Source organism: Athene noctua, chromosome 1, assembly GCF_965140245.1.
Source record: "Athene noctua chromosome 1, bAthNoc1.hap1.1, whole genome shotgun sequence".
In the NCBI taxonomy this organism is placed as follows: Eukaryota; Metazoa; Chordata; class Aves; order Strigiformes; family Strigidae; genus Athene; species Athene noctua.
Genome location: NC_134037.1, coordinates 253,160,596 through 253,185,229, shown reverse-complemented (window position 1 = coordinate 253,185,229; position 24,634 = coordinate 253,160,596). Strand labels below are relative to the sequence as shown.

The 24,634-nt window shown below is 48.0% G+C and overlaps 1 protein-coding gene across 5 annotated transcripts in view; it reads left to right on the top strand.

Annotated features, from left to right (window-relative positions):
* Positions 1 to 531: 531 nt before the first annotated feature.
* The window catches only part of AMOTL1 (angiomotin like 1), an 89,463-nt gene continuing 65,360 nt past the window's right edge, over positions 532 to 24,634 (top strand). For 2 of the 5 annotated variants that reach the window (XM_074917076.1, XM_074917048.1), the window contains exons 1-4: positions 532 to 721; positions 7,706 to 8,003; positions 14,538 to 14,673; positions 17,219 to 17,269. In XM_074917076.1, coding sequence (XP_074773177.1) covers positions 14,589 to 14,673; positions 17,219 to 17,269 — 136 coding nt within the window. In that variant the 5' untranslated portion in view covers positions 532 to 721; positions 7,706 to 8,003; positions 14,538 to 14,588. Of the gene's footprint in view, positions 722 to 7,705; positions 8,004 to 12,993; positions 13,096 to 14,537; positions 14,674 to 17,218; positions 17,270 to 22,833; positions 23,086 to 24,634 lie in introns of those variants that run through there. The other 3 variants (XM_074917058.1, XM_074917066.1, XM_074917098.1) reach the window with 3 other exon arrangements.

Below are 24,634 nucleotides of genomic sequence, written 5' to 3'. Positions count from 1 at the left end.
TGTGGAGGGGACACAGTGGCTGCAGGAGGCTGTTGGGGGATTCTGTGGGCTGGGACTTGCTCGGCATCACCTCCCCTCTCACATCACTGCCACCTGGGGAGCACCTCGATCACCCCACAACCTTCCACCCTGACCAGCAGTGCAGGACGAGTGGCTCCATGAGGCTGGGTGATTTCAGGAGGGGTCCCCTTGGCCCTGTCATGGGCAATCCCAGAGAGGCTGTCTGCTTTGTGCTGCAGCAAAGCACAGCACACCTTGCTGGGGTGTTATTTTTGAAGGGGTGACGTGGCATAGAAGTGGGGCTGGTGCAGAAACTCCTGGCTCCATCCCCTGCCCTGTGCTTGGGTGGGAGGCGATTGCAGGGTGCTGTCTCTATCCTGTCAGCCTTGCAGTAACTTTCCTCCAGACCATTTTAGGACTGTGCCAATCCCCTAAATTTAACCAGTGATGTCAAAGGCTCATGTTAGCTCCCTGCACAGAGCCCTGTGCCCACACACACTGACGTGAGCCAGGAATAACTCCACCACCACATAGATTTGAATCCTGTCCCAAGCAATGCCACCCAGTGCCTGTTTTCATAACACAGACCCCTGAGCCATTGATGTGCAGGTGGAGCAGCACCACGGCTCAGGGGGAAGGAGAAGCTGGGGCTGGGCAACCTCTCAGCAGTGGAGCTGAAGGAGCTGGATGCAGCCGACAGGTTAAGGAGACACCTCTCAAGGTAAGCTGGAAACAGGCGGTGTTATTTATTGATCCAGTGGTGACTGGAGAGCAGGCGTAGGGATGGCTATGTTTGGTTTGGCTGTTGAACTGTCAAATTGGAGGAGGAAAGAAAACCCACTCCAGTGTGGATTTGAATGGATGTTACTTTTCTTGTTGTTGGTTTTGTCGTTAAAACAGCAAAGGAGAGAAGAGGAAGTTCTATTCAAAACAAGATTTTGGATGGGACTGGAGATGACTGTTTCTACTTTGGGTGCCGGTAAAGGAAAACAAGGGAAACAAAGGACTCATTTCACCAAAATGTGGGAAAGGTGGCACCCGCACCCCCTCCAACCCCCCACCCCCCCTTCCTGTCCACCCCCCTCCTTCCCTTCCTGCCCCTGAGAGGCAGCGGTGCAGCACCCCACCAGGGGTTGAGACATGGACAAGCTCCCACCTAGCTCCTCCCTGAGCTGCTGTCTGTTTTCAGACAGAATTTGCCAACCACAGTGGGGTGGCTTTTCTCATCCTGTTTCCTGGTGTCACCTTGTCTCACCACACTCTTCTGGAGGAGTGCAGTGCTTGCAGCTGGGGACATGTTTAGCAGAAGATAGGCCCTGGTGTGAAGACCTTTCCCCCCCCTGTTCAGAAGAACTAGTGAACAGGACCAGGTGAGAGGAATGGGAGTTTTGACATGAACCTGTTTCAGTGGGGCATTGTTGTTTGTGGGGATGGACTTGTCTAGTGCTATTAGGGAAAAGCAGTCACAGCCACACGTGGTGTTTTGCTGCCTGGGCAGGACATGAGTGAGCAGAAGGTTTGAGCTGCATTAGCACAGGACAACCATCACCTCTGCATTTCAGTCTGGCCGCAGGCTGTTAAACACCTGCTGAAGCCTGTTGCCGTTCTTGTTTTCTGGAGCCGAGTGGCTGAGAGCAGCCGCAGCACGGATGGTGCAATCTTGGCTCAGTACACATGCAGACATCATGGGAAACATGGAGAACATTCCCTAGGAGTAAAACAGCTTGAGCTGTGGCTGGGAAGAAACACTCTTCTAGCTTTATCCTTTTCCCCCAACTTTGCAGGAGAACAAAATCTCATCTTTAAATTTTTTGATTTATTGATTTTGTTGGGAAAAGAGTTAGAGCCCAAGACCATAACCAAATGGTTAAGGATGTAGGAAGCTCAGGTTTGAGATCCGCATTTGAAACAGGCCATCTGAGGTCCCACAATTGCCCTACCCTAACTGTTGGCTGCTCATGCCTCCCAGGTGGCTTTTCCACATATGGACTAAGAAACTTTTCCTGGCAGAAGCTTTGTTGAAAGTGGTATATTCCCAAAATGAGAAAAAAAAAAAAAAAAAAAAAAAAAGGATTAATTGATATTTTCCAGGGAAATATCAATTTCCCTGGCAATTGAGAGGCAGCAGTGTGTGTGCAGGGGCTGCGGGAGCCTCTGCTGACCCTGCTGTGTGCAAGCCTGTGTTGGGTGGACAAGGCTCTTCCATGGGTGCGGAGCAGCCCTGCGGCCTTCATGTATCATGGCCACTGCTGACACAAATGACAGCCCTTTGGAAAACTGTGGAGGCTGGTGTGCAGGCTCCAGTGCCTGGGAAAAAAACAGCAGTGGAAACCCCACTGGCAGAGCCCAAGTGGCAGAGAGCCAAGAAAGAACTGTTACAGCTTGCTCATAGGGGGAAAGAGGTAGACTTCGTCTCCTTCGGTTCCCATCCAGGACACATATGCGATGTTTCATCCTTTGTGAAAAAATCTTGGAGGAAAAGCCTAATTCTTGGCTTTTCAGATAACCCAAGCTGTACATCCAATGTGGTTCACTGTCCCCATAGGGGAGTAGAAGGTGGGTTTGAAGGGCACCCTGCCTGCTTGGTGGGGAGAGAAGGGACTGAGATATGGAGGGAACCAAGGAGTGCCATCATTTTGTGGGGGTGGAGCTTGGGATAAGTGGCTACTGGAAAGAGGGAAAAGGGCAGCCTCTGTCACACCATCTTTTGGGGAAGAGCCATGGGATTGCTCCATGCCCTAGAAAAAGGTGCTGCCAATTTGCTCAGACCTACCAGGCACGCTTCCAGCATGTGGCTTGCAGTAAGAACAGAAAAAGGCTTGAGAGCAGTTGCTTTCTTCAGGGGAGAGGGAGTCAGACAAAAATTAATGCATTTAATAGAATTGAAAGCTTATTCTTTGTTTATGAGTGATAGCAAAAAAACCCTAAACCACCCAATGGAAAGAGTTCATATCTATTGTATCTCTGATTAGAGAATCATAGTGACAAACGTGGGTAGGACTGACTGATGGTCAACAGCCTGGTAAAGCCATGGGAAGGTTTTTTAGTTTATTGGCAGCATCACAAACATGTCAGTGTTGAAGCAGGTGTCTTCTTGGCTTTTACAAAGTGTAGGGCAGTTCCAGTGTATCATACAGTAAAAAGATAGAGCTATCCCCATCCATTCACTTTGTTGCACCTGGGGTGTGTGGTCCGTCATCTCTGGATGTCAGCAGGGAGAAGAGAACATTGTGGACCTGAGGAGGTCTCTCTTTGCCGCAAATGCGGAGCTGATTCTATTAGAGAAGTGCTACCCACCAATGTCTGATTGGTGATGAATTTTTCAGTAATGCGCGTGTGAAAGTAATAACCAGCTGTGTATTACCTCAAGGGATAATTAAATCACCTGGTGTCAGTCTCCAGGATGCATCTGGACACATCCTGTTAGATGCTGTTCTTCCATAACTGACCTAAGCAGATGTTCTTTATGGTTGTTCTTCACCGATAGCTCATACTAGTTACATGGCATCACTGTGTTCATCAGAGTCTCTCATTAATCACCAGACCGTGGAGTGGATAATTGTTACTTTGGTTCCTTGCTGAGAATTTCAATAACATGCACAAACCAAAAGCCCCTTAATGCTATAAAACACAAGTCTAAGGAATACTCAAGCAGTAATGTGAAAGGAGAAGAGGAGCTGGCATGTTTTACATTTCAGCTGGAACAAATGCCACTGCAATGCTGATATTTTTGCGGTGGAGACAGTTTTGTTTTCTTAAGCAGCAAGTAGACCTGGCTGGAAAACGGCATTTCTCTTTTATGAGATATACAGAAGTTTCAGCTTTTGAGTTTGTTCTGGTGTGAAGCAAAACCAAGGTCTTCTCTAGTTTTTCACAAGAACTGAAGAGGGTGAGGCAGTGGTTTGCTGACAAGGACTCACCCTTTACCATGCCACATCTGAGACTGGTGGATAAACCCTTGCTCAGCCTAATTAGTGGTGGGGGCTTATAATTGTTCCATCCTCATGCCTGGTGAGCAGCTCTGGCTTCCCCTGTGCCAGGGGGCAGAGGGGACCCTGCGTGAGGTGGGGCTGAGCCCTGGATGAATGCAGGTCCTCTTGCAATTAGAGGAGGGACCTGCAGAGTGTGTGGGGTGCAGGGTGACCGCAGTGTCCCAGTTCACAGGGAAGGGTGGGCAGCCAGAAGAAAATCAGGAGAAAGTCACTGATGGTTGCATTTCTTTGATCCCAGGAGCAAGACATTAGGTGTCTGTGCCACAAATGACCCTGGAGGCAGAGATCACACCCTCATAAGTCAGCACCAGACTCTTGGGGGTAAGGAGACTTATTTCTCTTGGAGAAAGGAGGAGAGAGATTTGTTTCTCTTCTCCCCAACCACAGCAGGGCTTTCACACTCCGTTTTATGTAGTAGACATGAGCAAGCTTGTGGCTTACCATTATCTTGAGGTCCCACTTGGTCTGCTTTTTACATATCCCAGCCTACCCAAGCAAGACTTGATTCTTCCCTCTTCCACCAGTGTGAAACCATCAATGAGCATCCATCTCTGTGTCTGTCCAACAAGCGTGCCACAAGGCCAGCTAGGTGGTCATCTGGGACCTGGGGGCCCCACACCGGCACCTCCTGAGTGCCAGTGTCTTTCACTGATGGAGCTGGGGCTGGGGCACCCGGCAGCCCCACTCCCACCACCCAGGGAGAGGCACACCGGCTGTCAGCTGAGCTGGGAGCGAGCGCAGGCTTGTCCTTGCATGGCGACATACGGGACTGGGAGGTCAGAGCCGTGTATGGGTGAGTCACAGGGAGCAAAGGTGCTGGGTTAGCCCTGAACTGAAGGAGGACACATTAGGACCCAAACCAGGTGCAGGATGCCATAACCCCTATATGCAGCCAGGTAAGGAGGGAAGGACAGGGCATCCTTTACATGAGCCACTGAGGTCTGGTTTTGCCTTGTGACTCCTCCCCTAGTTGCCAACACCACTGCTGCCTTACCAACCCCTTTTCTGGTCTTGCTGATCCTGGGGAAAGGCATAAGGGTGGGTGACAAATCAACACTCAGCCATGTGGCTCTGCTGCTGCTGAAGAGGCAGCAGCACAGCACCCCACCACTGTTTGGGACATGGACAAGCTCTGAGCTTCCCTGTGAGATTGTGCCCGGAAAGGATTTTCTTAGGAAAAAGTGTCTGTTTCCAGACAGAATTCGCCAGCCACACAGGGATGACCTTTCTCATCCTGTTGACTGGTGTGACCCTCTTCTTCATTCACCCTACTCTTTCGGGGGAGTACAGTACTTGCATCTGGGCAGACGTTTAACAGAAGACAGGCCCTGGTGTGAAGACCATTCCTCCACCAGTTCAAACAATCTCATGAGCAGGATGAGCTGAGAGGGACAGGAGTTTGGACATGGGCATCCAGATGCAAGACTCAGGTGATGTGGCTGAAGAAGGGACATAGGCTGGTGGCATCCAGCACCAGCCCCTGCCCCCAGCACAGGGTAGTAAGAGATAAGAGACACCCCATTTGTGGGTTAACCTTTCTGCAATGCTGTGCGATAACTGCTCATTGCCACCTCACCCCATCTCACCCAGGAGCTTGACTTGGGCTGCAACTGTCCGCTCCATTTGTCTCTGAGGCAGATTGGTGCCGCTGGCTGTGTATCTGCTGTGGAACTCGTGACTCACAGTGTGAGAGCTGTGGAGGACCGTGAATTACACAGCGCTGGCTGCTCACCTCTCTGAAGGCGGTTTTGGCTCCCCGGGATGTTTGTGCAGGAGCGAATGAGCCTGTGCTGCAGCAGGGCGACCACAGTCCTGCATGGACATGCTGGGAGAAGGGTAAGAGCATGCCCCGTGTCAGCAGGGATGGAAAAGCCACCAGGACTCCATGTTGCTTTAATTACAAGCCTGCTATTTAGGATTTTTTTTAGAAAACAAGCTTACTCCAAATCCTCCATTGCACAAATGTCCATCTGTTAACTTCTGTCCAAGCAAAGTGATTTCTCCAAGTGTCTCCCACTACAGTCAGTGTCTTAGGGTGTCCTCATCATCAGGGTGTATCCTGGTGCACCAGCACCCCAGGGGCTTGGTGGAAGAGGTTTGACACTGCCAGGGCTGCTCCTGCTGCTTTGCAGCTGTAGTGGGTGAGCCTGAACGTGAGGATGGCTCCGGACATCCCAGCACAGCCGAAGCGCCTCTCAGCTCCTCACCTGTGCACAGGCAATGGCACAGGCGGAATTTTTCACCACCCCACACAGAAGCTGCCGCCACGGCTGGCACCAGTTGGCATCATGCTGGCAGTCCCCAAAATGCCTCTTGCTAAGAGGTGCTTTGTGGTCAGAGCTGAGACATGCCTCTGGAGGAGGTGTGGGAATGCAGGTTCTTTGAGGGTCTTTGCTCCCCTGCTGATGTCTGCTGCTCCTGGACCAGCTGGCTTCTTAAAAGCACAGGCAGCCTGCAACCCACCTCATGCCTGGCACCATCCCAACCTGCTCACACTGCACCAAGGCACCAAGCACAGCCACATACTGTCAGAGGCATTAGGCAATACTGGCCAAAGATGAAATAGGGTGATAAAACTGAGCCCTAGCTGGAAAGAGCGAAGGCTCAAAGGCTGCACAACATGTTTCTCTTTGTCATTCCGTGCACGTGGGAGCTTGAAGCCCTCCTGGTCCTGGGAATGGGAGCTGCTTGCCTCCCAGGTATGAGGTTTTCTGTCTAACCTGGTGGCTGGAAGTCCTTCACAGCTGAGCTCATAATTTTGAAATCACCTCCTGAGTACTGTAAACTGTCAAGAGAGATGATGTCTGGAGCTGGTCTTTCGGGAGATGGAGCAAAAATCAAGATCCGTTCACATCTGCCTCAAGTGCGTGGACTGCCTGTGCTCAAGTGAGCTTGCTGTTGTCATGCACAAATCAGAGCTTCATTTCTGAGATGTCCTTGTTATAAATCATCTGGGAAAACTGGCAACTCTGAAATTCAAACACTGCAGGGTGTGACCATCTGCTGGAGCCATTCCTTTCATGGTAAGCCCATATTCTTCCTTGGAAGAAGCTGGTGTAATCAAGGCCCCCTTCACTGTTTGATCTCAATTCTCAGCCTTGTCTCCTCCCTTATGTTTGGCACAAGGGGCTTCTCTGGGAAGTTCACCTACATGGTATCTCATTCTCTCATGGTATCTATTTGTCTTCTGAGACTGCCTGAGCTGGCATTTGATCATGGCAGAAATCCCTTTCTGTCACCTTTCCCCAGGTGCTTCTGATTCACTGGAAAACCCAGGAAGACACCCGCCATCCTTATCAAGATGTAACTAGCCCAGACACTGCCTCATCATATCATTTTTTCAGCCTGTATCACTGATGACTCAGCCTCCATTAACAGAAGTTAACAGGGATTATTTCACCCTACCTTTCCTCCTGGCCAGATGCCCCCCTGTAACTTGTGCAACCCACTGAGCTTCAGATCAGCTCTTCCAGCGCTGTGGCGGCTTTTGAGACTGTGCTGCTCTTCTTCAGCACTCCCCACATGTGCTGCTGCAAACTGCAGAGGGAGGCAGGAATGTAAGTGGACAGCCCAGCATCTCTGATAGCTTTGACGTTTGGGACACACGAATTAGCAAGGCCTCTGTTCGAAGTGATCTCCTTGCAGGGCTACCTGACCATCAAGGGATTTACATGGCCAGTTGATTTCTTTTTTTCTCTGCTGTGCTTCTGCAGGTTACTTTCCCAAAGATAATTATATGACTCAGGAAGACAAATGCATACCTTGCATACTTGCGGGAACCATAATGCTGATAGGTGGTGTAGAGCATTTTGAAGCTCTTTGAACACACAAGAGCAGCTGAATTCCGGTGACTTACCTACCCAAACTGAAGCAAGTCCAGGCAACGGCTGCATAGTTTTCGTGGAGCCCTTACCCAACAGAGGACAAACGTCTCCACAAGAAAGCTTTGGTCTTGCAGCACTGAGGCAAGAACGCTTTTGGTCACCAGAGAAATCACAGGTGTTTTGTCAGGTAAGATTTACCATGTATATTTTACTTATTTTTGAAAGATCTTGTCCAAACTGAGGCGTAATGGGTACATCTTCTACTAAGAATGCAAAAAAAAAAAAAAAAAAAAGCAGTCGTGTGCTTTCTGAGAGGTCACGGGAACAGCACAGACAAATTAACCTCTCTTAATAGATAATTGATTCTTGTGGCTAAAATAACATGGCAGCTAATTGCCTGTGAAGATAACTGGCAGAAATGAGGTGTGGTGGTGTTTGGTATCGCTGGTTTAGCACAGACAGCTCTGCAAAAGACACAAAGGGAGACACAGGCTTTGCTTCAAGTGCTTTAGCGTTTGAATCATTGAGTTGCAATTCAATTTGCTGATTTTGGAAGAAAACCAGAGAAAGTAAGAAAGAGAAATTTCATTCCACGTGGTAACTTGGAGAACCTTACAGATCTTAAAACCACCCCAGATCTGGGTTGACCCGCTCACCCAGCATCTCCAGTACCTTGTCATTGGAGTGGTGTTCCTGGAGGGCTGCGAGGTGGCTCCTGGTGTCCTGCCGTGCCTACGAGATGGCTGAGACAGTCTTGTGAGCTTCTTTGGGACTGTTTGGGGGGGCACCCTTGCTCAAGAGTGAGAGTAAGATCTTGGCTGAAATTGAAGCTAGTATTTTCAAAGCTTTTCAAGGTTTTGTTCTGGTTCCTGGTTATCTGTGTTGTCTCTAGCTAGGGATGAGCTTTTCAAATGAAATAATGACAAGTAAATAGGGATGTATTTATTGATTTGCTTCCTACCTTTATATCCAAAGGGATATAGAGGAGCTTCTAGTAGTGCCTGGCCCATCAGTGTGGGTGACCTGAAACTACCTGTCTGTCAATATCTCCCCTGAGACCAGACCGGGACAGGGTGTCCAAAAGGGCTTTGTCATACAGAGAGCTTATCAGAAATGCCTTGGGGTCCCTAAGCAATGCTGGGAGCCTGTCCCTGAGCCCCTTTCCGCTCTGGCCATCCTCACAGCCCTGAACCAAAGCAGGGGGATGGAAGCTGCGCTTTTGGGAAGCGTCTCTTTGGAGGAGATCCTGTGTTTCCTGTCTCCTGAATGTTTTTGTTCATTGGGGCAAGGGGAGCAATACATCTTGCAGCTTGTCCTGACATGTACCTGCTGTGTGTAAACCCACAGCTTTTATAAAAAGGGCTTCTGTCCTGGGGACTCTGGAGCCTTCAAGTTCTTCTTGGCTCTGGGCTTTTCCTTCAGCTGTCGTAAGATCAGATTAATGATGTATTAGTTCGAGATAACGGCCATGAGATCATGTAATTAACTTGTGATCATGCTCTGTGCCAGCTGGCTGAAACTTGCTACTTTTAAAAAAACCTTTTCCAGACCAGCTACAAATAGAGCTTTTTGAATGATCCATTAATAAATAGCTCATTTGTCACCTTTTGGGCTATTTAAGGGAGAGCACATCCAAGGCAGTAAAGAACAGCAGTGGGTGATTAAAGACAGCCATGAGGCTGAGCTCTGCGGTATGGGGGAAGCAGTTTATTGCCTTGTGCCCTTCGCTGTGGCCATTGTGCTCCCAGTTACACAGGTTTGTGATGTCCGTCTCCAAGACCTGATCCTGCCCTGCTCAGCTCCATAAGGCTTGGTCAGACCTTCTCATTCCTGTTCGCGTTGCCCTTGGGCAGATGAATAGCTGCAGAAAGGTGGGTGCAGAAAGGTGACGCCTTCGCAGGGCAAAGATACCTGCCCAAGAGCAGCGGCTGCTTGCCCAAGCGATGTGACTTCACTTTAGCACTGCTCCCACATTTGGCATACGTGGCCTTTTTGACACATGAAAGTTTTGCTCCAAGCAAAACTGAGGGTCAGGGGATACTTTAACTTCTCTGGATTCATTAGGAGTGGGAAGGATCTGGGTTACTGTGTAGGCACCATAAGGATGTATATACCATTTTGCTGAGCACTGTGCTGGAACAGGCACCATAAGGTTGTATATATACTATTTTGGTGAGTGTGGGATGGACCTTTCCAGCCAATGCCTGACAAGAGGAAGGCTGTGCTGCTATCCCACTATTTCTGCAGGACACTGGGAAACATCCCAGGGGAAGGGATCTTCTGTCTTGTAGCATTTAATTCCACATGTGGCTGCTGCAAGACTGCTGCCCAAGACCTCCTACAGTCTGCCTGAGCTCTCTTGCTCTTCTCCAGCTGGACCAAGCTCCCTTCTTCAGTCCCTGCTTCTTGCCTCAGCTTCAGTCCTGCCTTGGCTGCCCACCTCATCCCTTTGGCATGGTGAATATCTGTCCCAAACCCCACAAATTGCTTGGAAGCACAGGTTAAGGTCAATGAACTGTCTTGCTGGAAAACACACTACCAACGGCCGGTCCCCACTGTAGGGTTTGCAACATGAGTGGAAACAGAGATTTCTCTCCCCTGTCCCACCCTCCCTCACCAAACTGATACCCCACTCTCCTCATTGTCCTCCCTGATGCCCATCTACCAGACCTCCCATGGCTGGTGGCCATGTTAGCTGTTGTGTAGCCCTTCCTCTTGCCCCAATCCCTGCTGATGCTCACTCCCCCTTTACACCGGGCTGTGACATGCTGGTGGTGGCTCTGCAGTCACTTGCCCTGGCCTGGTCACCACGCCCTGTGATGGTGTGGCTTGGGGCTCCTCTGCTGCCCAGGAACCAGCTGTGTGCACCTCACACTGCCTGACTTCCCCAGGCTAGATCCTGCTCAGAAGGGTTCACACATGAGCTGTTCTTAGGTGCTACAGGGGGTTGGAAAGGTTTTTCATCTGAACAAAGAAATCATAAGAGCAAATGGCTCCCATGTGCTGCTTTGGAGGCTCAGATCAGCAAGGTGGTGTGTGGTTATCACCAGCTCCAGGTGACCACCATCCCTAGCAATGCCTGGGTCAGACTGGACTAAGCATCTCACAAAATTATGCCCTCCTTGATTCCTTGTGGAGGAGAGAAGTAGATGAGTCTGCATCTTCTGGAAGATGCCACTGATTTTTACCCCTGATCAAGTAGGTGGATAGAGCTAGAGATTTGAAGTTGAATCATATGCAAGGAGATACAAGAGCTCAGAGAAATGGGAGATCCTTCATAAGGTGACTGCATCTCTGCTCAGCAGTGCCTGTTTTTGGTGAGCCACGTGGATGGAGGCAATTTTGAGGGCAGTGCTAGAGCAAACGCTGTTGTCTTCTTCTTGTCCTTCAGATCAAGGCCCTGTGTGCTAGAGCATTTAGAGTTTGACACTTTAATCTCTTGTCTATCTGGTTTAGTCTCAGGTCATTAACTTCTATTTTCTTGCTGGTTTGGCTCTGTGAATTCTGCAGTTTATGGTACTAAAACAAGTCCCCTGTGCAGCTGCTGAGTGTCCAGAGAGACTGCATGGCAGACTCTCTTAAACTGGAAATGCTCCAGAAGAAGAGCTTAACTGGGGCTTGTCCTTCGACAGTCACTTCTTACAGATTAAGGAGGTTGTAAAATATTGCTGAAATGGTCATTCCAATATTACTCTATTATATTCTGTAGTTTGGAAAAGATTTGCAGTTTAGACTGAAAATGGACAGTGGTTTGTGATCCGTGTGGGTGTTAGGTGTAGTGAAAGCTGTGAAGTGAAATGGCCTGCTATTTTTTAATGCTGTATCAGGGTATGACATAGAGCAGGAATGCGAGTCAAGTCTTTTCTCATCTCGTTCTTTCTTAGAAGACTGGTAGAAGCTGTAGGTGTGTAAAATTAGCTCCCCCTGCCCTAAGTGAAGACTGGACACAGGATCTGAGTGCAGGCACTTTGGAAATCTGATATTTGATTTGTTTCCTTCTTAAAAAGGTGGAGGTAATAGGTGTTGACTATTGACTGCAACAAGGCTGAGTGCTTCAAGCAGCTGGAGGATAAATCCCAGCCTCATGAGACACCAGGCTGAGTGGCAATGCCTCTTTCTTCAGCTTTGCATTTTAGTGAGAAGTCTATTGCATCAATGTTAACGCAGGCAATGAGCCCTGGTCTGTGTTCGCACCCATCCCTTTCCCTCCTACCCCATCCTGCTGGGTGGCCGCAGCAGAGAGTGGGCACAACGGATGCTCTGTGGTGAGACAGGGACCACAAACCCATCCTGATCCTGTGATGCTGGCCACGAGGACCTGACACCACCAGCCTCTGGTGGCACCAAGCTCTGCTGTGAAGGGAATGGGTGGTTGCCCCAAAGCTACAGCAGTGTCTGAGGTTCATGATCTTTCTCATTGCTGGTATTGTTGTCCCCAGTAAATTTTGTCCTCTGTTTTCTCTAATGTTGGTTGGACCTTATGTATTGAGAAAGTCAGAAGTTTTAAATTTGCAATTAATCTTCTGTGTGATGGGAGCTCAGGACTCATGTCTATACAATTTCATGTGTATATGATTCTGAGCAGAGGGGGACAGTGGGCAAAAAGCTGAGGTCTGGAGTTTTGTTTTTTCCTTCTTTCAGAGAATTGAGTGAATATGGAAAAGCCATTTTATCTTCCACATTATATTGATAAATTGCCCTTTTGTTCTTTTCCTCGTATACTTTTATTGAACTTGCAGACAAACTTCTCCCTTGGCAGGTGAAAAGAAGAAATTGCCAGTAGTACACATTGACAAGATGCCTTTCAGTAGTGGAGCTGTACAAATAGTAGGTTTTTCATTTCAGTGGCTGAACAGAAAAATTGAAAATACTTTTGTTTTGGGTCACCCCCTAAAGGACAATGTTTTGTTTCTTCTTTGATTTCTTTTCATAAGCATTGCATGAGACATTCTGGTTTAAGATTACTTAGTGCTTTTCATAACTTAAAAAAAGAAAATAAAAGAAAAAGCAAACTAGGTCGCTTTCAAACCAAAGACATCATTTGAAAGAACAACAAAAAAAGTTTCTTTTTTAAGTGTCAAAATGTAGCTTTTCAGCTTTTCTGAGAACTTTTTTCTTCTCTTTCAGCTAAAACTACTTACATTTTCAACCCAGATTTGCTCAGAGTCTCAGTACCTCTTAATTGCACTTCAGGTGAATTTGCTACATCAGAAAAACTCCAGTCAAGCTCCATCTACACATGGCAGTGACCTGTCCTGTTTGCTGCTCAGGAAACACATGTGCATAAGTATTTAATTCTACTTAATTACGGTGTTGAGCAAGAGACCGTGTGAAATGACCTCTCGCAGGTCTGTCCAGCCAGGAAAGCACCAGTGCAGCCATGATTCACCCTGGTGAGACCCAGCAGTACACTGGGGAAGGAGCTTGGGCTGTGCTGTGCCAGGAGCCACTGGGGTGATATGGCAGTGTGAAGCTGCTGCCCCTTCCCAGATCTCCCCAGCTCCTGCATCTCCCCCCGATGGGATGGTCTCCCAGAGGCACCCTGAATTAGGGTCCTGGTGGCATTAAATTACAGCATGTTCCTACAAATAATGATAATGAAAATCAGAGGCTGATAGAGATGCATAGCTGCCCGTGTGTTGGGTCTCAGGGGACTCACCTCGCCATGAAACCAGTTCCATTGGTGCCATCTGGGATCCGAGTTTGCCTCAAACAGCATTAAGGAAAGTCCCTGTGGTCACTTCCTCTTCAGCATCTTCCCACAGAGGCAAAAAACCCCTCTGCAGTAACTTTTTTTTGCATACCAACACTTTCATGTGTTTCTTCGATAAATTAGAGGTTGTTGATGCTGGAAGGACTTTATTCCCTCCCCAATCCATGTAATCCTGAAAATTTAGGAATGCATGAAATGCCATTGTGTGCCTACCCCACCAGAGGTCAGCAGGTCCAAGGGGTCAGGGAGGGAAAATATCTCCACGTATTTCCATGGACTTCCAGCTGCAGCAAACCTGTAGGTAGCACCAAATGGCTGATAGTCAGGAAAATAATTCGGTATCTACACCAGAAAGGGACTTTTTGGGGTCAAGAGCTCCAGCTTTAACTGCTCAGTAATCTCCATCCTTCCCTGGCGTCTCACAGCCATCGCTCCGGGACTGGGACAGTTGTGAGAGCCAAGCAACCAGTAGTAGCATCAGCTTGTAATGTGTAACTGATAACTCTCAGCCTGTAACTCCTGTCCATGGAGGGGCTGGGACATGGGAGCAAGGGCCAGCACCCCTGTCAATCTCCTCACCCACCAGGACCTCATAGCAATCAGGCTGGGCAAGTAAAGCCAAGACATACATTTCTGATGGATGCACTCGTGGCACATCACACCACTCAGAACTAAAAGCTCATCCCTGAAAATACTGTGAAGGATTAGGAATTTCTAAGCACTGCTCAGACTGACAACAGAAAATGGAAGAGGTCCAAGCATCAGTGGCTTTTTGACACAGCAGGGAGACTTGTAGATGTGATAAGTTGAGGCTTGGCAGAGTCAGCTACTCCTTGGTCCAATAGTCCCCTGTGAGCCGTGCAATTTTTTTCCTTTTTTTTTTTTTTTAATTTTCCTTTTTTCCTGAAATACTGGCAGACATTTTCCTTTGCTGAGGTAAGCTTCTCAGCAGCTGGCCATGGTGCAGCCCATGACAGGCACTCAGAGTATCTTCTGGTTATTCCCCAGAGAGAGCGGCAGGAGTCATTGCAAGCACATCTTTGATGCTGCTGATCAGAGATGGACCCTGGTGAAAACTGGAAGCTGGATGAAACCAACTGGTTGTCTCATGGTGGGATCCATCCCTTTGCCAGTGTGAAAGGAGGTAGGACATGATTGCTGGTTTTTAATCCACCCAGTGAACATGCTGGGAGCCTTCCCGATGTGCTGCTGCCCTTCACTGTGCTTGCAGTGGTCCCAGGGGGTTTGCTGGGCTACGTCCAGAGCAAGGCAGTACTCAGCGTGAAGGTGGGAAAGGTCTGATCCAAGCTGCAGTGTCTTGTGAGGAGCTGGCACATCGACACAGGCACTAGGTCTGTGGTTTGTCTTCCTTCTCTGGAGTGGCCTTTTGCCAAAAAAAACCCCGACACCCACCTTTTGGCAAGTTAATGTGCCACTTGTGCTAGACGTGACCACCCTCATTCTCCACAAGCAGTACTCCACAGATGACAGTGGTTAAGAAGGATGATGAGGAGACCGAGTAAAATACTCCCTTCTCTCTTCATTCGTATTTGAATGGAACAATTGAGGATGGCTCCAGGGAGACACGCTGTCTCAGCAGTGATAGGAGGGCCGAGGGCTGCCCCAGCTGGAGCTCCCTGGGCAGAACCATTCAAGGTTTCAGCCCACCTTAGCATGACACTAGACCTGCCAGCCCAAGGCTGGGGTCCGTTGCTCTGCAGAAATTGCCAGTCTCAGGAAAGCACCCAGGGCAGATGCAATGGGAAATTCCTCTATTGATTCATTTCTACCTAATTTCCAGACAGCTGCTGTAATTTGCTTTTTCATTCCCATTCAAACATTTGGCAGAAGAAGCCACATGTACTCTCTGCTCAGCCCCAGCTCATCTTATCACTGGAGCCTGCCCCTCCTTGGGCAAAGCTGCTTCTTTGGCTGGGACGCACTGTGCTCCAGACTAAAAACAAAACAAACCCACAGCCTTCCAGATGATAGCACCTTGGGAACGGAAACATTTTGCTTTGGTGAAATGCTTCGCTTATCTCCATCTGTTTCCCTCAGCTTCCCGCTGATAGACCAGATGCCTGGGGAAGGGGAAAGGGACAGTCCGAGACAGAGCATTGCCTCCTTTTCCGTGAGAGCTGAATTAGATAAGTGGGTTTATGCTTTTGAACCCAGCAGCCCTGGGTTCAGTCCTCCCAGTCAGGCACCACTGGGTGGCATCCTTACGACAGCATATCTGCTGCTTCTGCACGTACCCAGGCCCGGGTGGCTCCAAGGGACCAGCACAGGGATGTCTGCGGCAGTCCATCAGTTTTCCCCATTAGAACAATCTCTTTTTCTGTTATCTTTTAAAATCTTCACCGTGTGTGTAGTCTGTGTTACTGTTTATAGCTGTAGTGGTCAAATGCCTGTTGAGTTCATGATCCCACTGTGCTTGGGTCTGTAAAGCAGAGGAGGGCAGAGCCACTGCCATCAGGGGTTTATAAAAATCCAAAATATTTAAATGTAGATATGTATTGGCTTTTGGTTTTGTATGCAGCCCATTGCTATCTTAAACTAGTGGCTCACAGCTTTTTCTAACTGATGGGCCATTTTATAGTGGGGAGCAAGATCTCTTAGAAATGTCACAAGTATGGATTATGAATGTGTCATGCACCTGCCCTTCTTAAACATCCTCTTTGAACCCCCTAGGAACAGTCCACAGATTCCAGACCAAAATGTTTTTTAGTCTCACTCCTGCATTGAACAAATGCCATAAACCTGAAAGAAAAAAACAAACAAACAAAAAATGAGAGAAAAAAAGGCCACCTCTGCGTTTTGGTTTTTTTTTTGTTTGTTTGTTTGTTTTTTTAAATTACATTGAGTTTTTGCAGTTTAGCAGCATTTTGACTTTGCAAGGAATGTTTGAAAATAATGAAATCCCCACCAACTCCAAGACACAAATGGCATTTAACGCTTGGCCACATGCTCCTATATGTCTGCAGATCCTTCTGGCAGTGAGGGATCCCTGTGCACTGTGGTCTGCAGCTGGGAGCAGAAAGGATGGGAGAGCTTGTGGTGGGATTGGGTTCGGGATACAAAATAATATCACATGAACTTTTGGTGAGAGATGCCACCAGCTCAGGAGTTTCCAGAGCTCACGGTCTAACCTGCCACAGGCACTGAGTTACAGCAATATTATTATCAGATGACTCAAGGGTTTGCTCAGCCTCTGAAAAATCGCAGCTGGAGCATTTTCCTGCTCCTGGTGGCTAAACCTACTTCCGCTGTCATCGTTGGAGGAAACCGTAGCATGCAGGAAAACTTTGCTACAGGCAGGATGCTCCTGGCCATGCCCTGAGACCCAACTGAGCCAGGGAAGGGAGCAGAGAGACATGGCATGGCTGAAAAAGGGAGCATGGCCAGGGGATCCCAGCGTGGGCAGATACAGGGAAGCAGAGCTCTTGCTCTTCAGCAGTGCTGAAGGGGGATAGGAGTTCATCCTGACAAGTCTCCATCTTGAGCTGTTTCCAGGGTTTTTCAGTAACAGCTGGATTAAAAGAAACACACACATAAAGGCTGTTGGGGTGAACTGGAAGCAAGCTGAGCAGGGGCTTATCTGCAGTGTGATTAAAACAGTGTTGTCACCCCAGCTCTCCACACCTCCCTCTCCAGCTGGCCTTTCCAAGCATTTCTTCTTCTTCCCTCAGACAATGAGCTCTCCGAAGGTGCCCCAGCCCTCTTTGCTCTGGATCAGCTGGGTAAGTCCATGTGTGATACATTTTCCTCTTCCTTTTTTTCATATTTAGAGTAATTAGGAGACGACTTAAAACACAGGGCAGCTGCTGAATGCTTTCTACTGCATAAATTCGTCATCACCGGTGCCTCCTTTCTGTGTTGCTTTTGAACGCCGTTCATCAGAGGGGTGGTACAGCTCAATGCTAGATGTGTTTAGTACTTTCTGTGTTAAATTGATGCAGATTTTTTTTCCCTGGGAGAAAAGCTCTCACCTTTCTGGTGCAGAGCACTCTCAAATGCTGCTGCTTCTTGGCTGCAGATTTAGCCACAGCTGGCACTTGGACTTTCTAGTGCCTTGTAATTCAGTGAAGGATATTTTTCTCCCCAGGAGGCAGAAGTAGAGGTGTAGAAAGTGAGAATGAAGAATAAGACACCAGGGAGAAAACAACCTCAAATGGGCGTGGGAAGCTGAAGGCTTCATAGGATGAATAGGAGAAGCCCTATCTGTCAGTGATCTCCCTTAATCACAAGGCCAAAGTAAAAAAATATATGTTGCTCAGGAGGATTTAGAGGTGCATAAGGTGAGGACCTGAACTGCATGCTGGGAAGCTTCTGCTGGATGTCTGATATGCAGGGGACAGGTGAAACCAAACCTCCAGCCCCACCTGAGAAAATGGGTGAAGGCTGGAGATGGAGCATGCTGGAAAGTGGAAATGAGACATGTTGGGAGAGATGCCAGGTCTGTGCACCTTGTCTTACTCTTCAGCAGCATGGTGGGACCACCTACACACACTATAATGCCCATCTCCTTACACAACCAATCACTGGCCCTTCCTCCCAAGGAAAAGACACCCTACTCTTCACTTTCAGGGCAATGAATTCTCCATCTTTGGAGATAACTCAAAAGTCGTCTGAACTTTGTTCTGAGTGACCAGCTCTAGGTGGCGTTGCTTGAGCAGAGGGGTTGGACCAGATGACCTCCAGAGGTCCCTGCCAACCTCAACCAGTCTCTGGTTCTGCAACTTCCCCACTGCTCTGGAAACTCACCTTGTCCCCAGCAAGGATGCTCTGCATGCACGCACCAGGCTGCTCACCACATGAGGCACTGGTGGAAGCTGCAGGAGCCAGAATGGTGATTTTTGTCATGTGTAAACATCTCTGCTTCTAAGAGCCAGGTTCTTGAAAAAAATCCTATAAATACAAAAATATTTATAAACTGTATGATGCCTTGCTGGCACTAGAAGGGGTGGTGGGGCCGGCAGTTGTCCTCACTGGCAGTGTCATATGCTTGATGGTATTTTAAAGGAGCCCTTGTGAGCTCTCTCCACTTGGTGTCAGGATAGAGACTGCTCTCACATGCGTTCAACCAGAGGTGTCTAACAGGGAATGGGAATAAGGCCAAAAGCCTTCCCTTGGCTGCCTCATTCATTACCCAGTTGCGGTTAAAACAAGTCAAGTAACTTTAAAATGCATTTTCTGTGACACACAGTCTCCACCAGATCCTTTTCTTCTTGATCTTCCTCATTTATTCCTTGAATGGTGCCTTCCCTCAGTGACACGTGCCCGTTTCTCCTAATCTTGGCAAACCCTCCAAGTCTTAGCAAATGTACCCAGTGACAAAACAAGCTCCCTCTCACAAATAACAAGATCTGGTTGGTTTTAGTTGATTCACAAAGGAATGTATTAGCAGCTAGACAGATATTTTAGACATGCAAAATAAGGCTTGTGGTGACCCCTGGTCAAGAGGCAGGACCCTGGAAGGGCAGGGATCAGGGCTGAAACATGGGACAAACATCTTCCTGGCATCATCCTCATGTTAATTGGGAAATAGTTTGTGCCATCCAGTGCAAGCCATTGCCTCCTGAGGTGGTAATTGGCATCTCCCAGGGCTTCTGCACAGCCCCGCTCCCAGCCAAGGGGCAGCAGGAGCTCTCAGACACTGACTGCTTTCCTCTGCACAGCAGTATTAGACATCCCTCGGTCTGGAAAAGATTATTCAAACCAGTGCTTGTATCACCTTACATTTCCACTCTGCTTTCCAAACACAGCACAAGACCTGATTGCTCCATCCAAGGTAGACAAGAGAGACAAAATATGTGAGATAGCAGAACAAGTAATGGAAAACTGATCCCTCCTCTTGCCTCCCTTGCAGCTGGTGAGTTTTTAGCTGGATCAGTCTCCTGACCTGAGTCATGCACAGCTGTGTGGTCTGCAATGCCAGGCAAGTGAGGGGTTAAGAGCAAGCATATGTTGCAGGGGGAGAGGACAAGACCATCCCAGTAGCAGCTCGGATTTATGCTGTGTTGAAGTGATTGTGTACCCAGGGTCTGAGAATACCAGGTCAACCCGGGTCAAACCAGTCACCTGGACAGGAGGAGTTATCAGTAGAGGAGCAGAGAATAAAGCAGCATTATAACAACAACATCCTGAGACAAAATATCAATATCATAACAAAACATCATCACCATAAAGATCACACAAAGGCAGGTCTGAGCAGGACTTCAGGAGGTCAGGTATGCCTCCCTCCTGCCTGAAGGCAGGGCTAGCAGCTCCTGCTCACCGATCACCCCACATGGAGGACCAACCTGTCCTAGCAGTCTTCCAGGCAATCCACCCCAGTGCTTCATTGCGCTGAAAGGGTTTTCTTGGTGTCTAATTAAATTTCTGTAATTTAAGGCAATTACACACTGTGCTGCCAAAGGCAGGCATAAGCAGGGAAAAGGCCTTCCATGGGTCAGACTGAGAATTTCTTGTTCTCTGTGCGGGGAGTGGAGGAGGATCCCAACAGAGGATCGCTGGATCACATCCTTTTTTCCCTGCTCATCAAGTCTGCCTTGATATCTAGTCCTGTGTCTAGCTTTCTGTCAGCTTGTCCCAGTCTGCTGTCAACTACAAATGTAAAAAGCCATGCTCGGATTTTGAGTCCTTTGTGGAAATGCTGATCAGTACCAGATTTATGAGAGGTTTTTTGTGTTGTCTCATGCCATGAGTAACTAACCTCCAAGACAGGTTTTGACCATCCATCTTTTCATATGTTCTTTTAGTCCAGTCCTCTCTTGCTTATAGTGATACCATATGACACAGTATCACAAGTCTTACTTGCACACCAACACATGCAACATCTGCACCTCCCCCCTCATCTACAAGGTTTATTACCTCATTGCAGAAGATTAGGTGAGTGTGACCAACTCTGTTCTTGCTGAATCTGCACTAGCTATTACTCATATCCTCCTTTTCTACACATTTGCAAAGACTTTAGTTGTTCCAGTGCTTCCAAGGATAGAATTAACAATAACTGGGAAATTGCTTTCTGACTATTTTTTCTCTCCTTATCTTGAAGACTGGTGTTCTGCTTGCCATGCCCAACCTTTGGAAACCTCTCTGTGGTCTGCTGCTGTGTGAGTCAGTGCATGGCTCACCTGTACCTTGAGCAGTGAGCACGTTTCTGAGGTTCCCTGGAGAAGTACCAGGCAAGGGAGGCAACGGTGTCCAAGGGGCACAGCAGCTTCTATGAAAGCAGACACTGCTTTCATAGATGATGTGGAAAAGAGGTGCTTGAAGGAGGATACAGTAGAGTACAAGAATTATGAATGGCATAGAAATGAATAAGAGCAAGAGAGACATGGATATACTGGAGGTAGTCGAGTGAAGGGCCACAAGGATGTTGAAGGAACTGGAACATTTCTCCTGTGAGGAAAGGTGGAGATAGCTGGGTCTCATCAGCCTGGATAAGAGAAGGCTCTGGGGGATCTCATCAATGTATATAAATATCTGAGGGAAAGATGCAAAAAGGACAGAGACAGGCTCTTTTCAGTGATGTCCAGGGACAGGACCAGAGGCAGTGGTTCCCTCTGAACATCAGGAAATACTTTTTTTACAGCGAGGGTCACTGAGTGCTGGCACAGGTTGCCCAGGGATGTTGTGGATTCTCTATCCTTGGAGATATTCAAAAGCCATCTGGATGTGGTCCTGGGCAACTGGCTCTAGGTGGCCCTGCTTGAGCAGGGGGTTGGATCAGATGATCTCCAAAGGTCGCTTCCAACCTCAACCAGTCTGTGATTCTGTGAAATAAGGAAAGGCTTAAAACAACCCAAAGGAAGTATGTCTTCAGACAGCACACAATTACATTGTGCAACTTGCTGCCACAGGATGTCCAGGGTGCCAAAAGTATGAATGGGCTCAAAAAGTGATTAGAAAACATCATGGAAGAAAGGTCTATGAAGGGCCCTCAAATATGATGATGCAGCTACAACCTCTGGCTCAGGAAGGGAAATAGGATCACATACTAGAGGAAACAGCATTTATACTTGTACTGTTCCTTTTATTTTCCCTGCAGTCATCTACCAGAGGCCACGTCAGAAAGAGGACACCAGGGGCTCTTAAACTTTGGTATACTCCAATGTGGTCCTTCTTGTCTTTCCTTAAGTCCACAGTGACTAACCAGAATTAAAACCCAAACCAAACCCACACCTCCTCTTCCTTTCCTTTCTTCATCTGTGTCTCTTCTCCCACAGCTTTGGCTGCTGAATTTCAGCAGATATGAATCAGACAGTGACTGTTGTGTTCCTTTTGTTCTGTAAATGATTAAAACAGAACATTTCACACTTGCTTTGTGGGCCAGTAGAGGAATGCTGCATTGTCTCCTTGGCAAGTCCTGAGGTGGAATTTCTGGCGGTGGAGAAAGTGAGGTCAGTGAGAGAGAAACTCTCCCAACCAAGGAACATGTGCAGACTGCTTTGCTGTCTCTCTCCCATGCTTGCATGTCTTCTGCCTGTCTTCCATTCCCTCATCCCTCCCCTCTTTTCCACCTCCTTCCCGCCCCACTGGCAATTTTTCTGCTTGCTGCTTTAAGATGATTTAGCTGAATATCAGAAAGAAGGAAGAAGACTGATTGAAAAATGGAAGGTGAAAGCTCCCAGCCCAGAAATCCTTGGGTAGACTAATGAGAATATGATGAAATGGAAAAATAAAGTGGGAGTGGGGGGTATGAACCCCACCTTGCCAAAATCAAGATGAAAATACTTGTGTAGGAGATGCAATATCTCAGTGGAAGCCCCTAGGATCTGTGCATCACATTTCCTGACAGACGACCAGAGGAGGGATTAGCTGGCTGTGCTATTTATATGTGCACCCTGGGTATGGTCAACAAGCTGGAGGAGACTTCCCACAATGGCAGCTTGCAGGAAACACTGCTTTTGTGATACCGTCTGCCCAGGGAATAAATATGCCCAGGAATGAAATCCCATTGGATAAATAAAAGGGGAAGGAAAGAAAAAGCCCTGGTCCCTGCCCTGTTTTTTCCCACTGCTTCGTAGCCATCCAGCTGTTTCTTTTTCTTTGTTGTCCTGACCTCATCCCGTACTGGAGCGAATCCAGAGAGTGAGTGCTCTGCTTAGCCGTCTTCTGCCAGAAACCAAACAGGTCAAGTTATTAGAGAAAAATGAAAGCTCTTTGGCAGAACTGGAAAAACAGATGTGCGGAGATTTTCCTGCTGCCTCCAAATACAATGCTGCCTGTTAAGTGCATATCAGAGGGGACCTGATAAATATGCACAGTTGTCATTGTGGAAATCTTAACAGTGGCTATTAATGTAGCAGGATGGGTTTCTTCGGGGCTCCCTGAATCGCTGAGCTCACTGGCTGCCTGGTAGCAAGATTACTTTAAAACCTTCTGCAGCTGTGGTTTAGCAAGCGCTGCTCCAGTGCTGCAAGAGGATTTGTCTCTGCTCTGTAGTTAGAGATGCTTCGGGGATGCTGAGGATGGGTAGAAGGGTCTCTGCAGCGCAGGTGAAGCCTGTGACTATCAAGAAGAGGTAGGATTATCTCCACCTGAGACAATGGTAAGGGCACCTTTCATTCTTTCATTTCAAAGGCTTTGTGGCTTTTATTTACTAAACTTAACGGGGTGAAGCTTTCTACGTATTGTGTTCTGATTTCTTGATTCAGCTCATGCTGTGGTCTCAACATCACACAGCATTGATTTAGCTCATGCTGTGGTCTCAACATCACACAGCAGTTATTCGTGCAGTCCCCAGCAGAGGTGTTAACAGGGCTGTAACTCTCCGGCTGCCCTTCGGACATCGTTAAAAGCAGCAGCAGCAACAGCAAGAAGTGAAACTGCGAGCAGGCATTTGGGGTTGCCACAGTGTCAGGTGGAGTGGGACAATTATTTGTTTGCTTGCAGCATTAGGAATCTGTGGGATTACATGCATGGGTGGGTGCAAATGCAACAGTCGTCAATACCCGGTTGTGCTTGTGGGTTGGGATGGTCATGTGCCTTCTGCAGGGCCTCAGTGGTCCAGCCCTGGGTCTGGTGGTAGCAACTGCTCAGAGCTACCCAGCCGCTGGGGATTCAGGATGGTGCAGGGATGCTGAGTGAGCCAAGCCTGGGAAGCACCTGGAAATGGTTCTCCCTTCCCACACAGCTCTGAAACACTTGAGAATTCCACGAGAGGTGTTTATTTTCCATGGCTGGGTACAAGAGATGTGGGCTTCCAGCCCATGGATGATGTGTGCCCTGGATCTGTAGTTACCAGGGAGCAGTGGGAGGGAGGCAGTGAAATGAGATGGCACTGTCAGCTTTGCTGACATGACAGCTGGAGTTATGGTGGCACTTGGCTCTGCTGACCAGGTTAGGACTTGGGGGGAACAGTGTTTTTAAAAATATAAATAAATAAATAAATGCGTATAAAAATAGTGGAGCTGCAAAGGGGAGAAGTTTGAGTGGCAGTTGCCTTGCCCTCCTGGGCAGACACAGCTTCCCACTGGTTATCAGATGTATTAAACCACAGAAGGATTAGTGAACTTCCTTTCCAAGCTGCCATCCTTTGTGGCCACTTAGTTTGTCAAATAAAAATGGAGCTGAACAGGAAGAAAATTTTGAAAATCATGTGGAAACACATGCCTGAAAATGAATAATGTGGGGGAAAAGAGAAATGACACTTCTTTTCCTTGGAAATGTAACAGCATGGTTCATGAGGCCCTTGCAATGCTACCATAAGACAAGACAGCAGATAATCCTTTTTCTTGATACATATATTTCCGTTCCTCTAGCACTGAAATCATCAGTGATCATCATGCAGCAGTAGGTAAAAGGGAAGTATAGACTGTGGGGCCAGAACGAGAAATAAAACAAGCCCTTGGACATGCTGAATCTGCTTGGCTGAGGGCAGTACAGCCAGATTGCATCCAGTCTCCCATGACACAGACTGTGAAGCAGAATAACCACAATAATGTGTCCCATTTTGCCCAACCAAATGATAAAGTTGGAGCATGGCAAAAAGTAACACTTGAGTGGCCATTTTGAACTGGGCTTGGTGAGTGATGCCTTCATCCAATTTCACCCACTGCTGTGAACAGGCACCTAACAGTTGAGGGCAAAATTTCTCC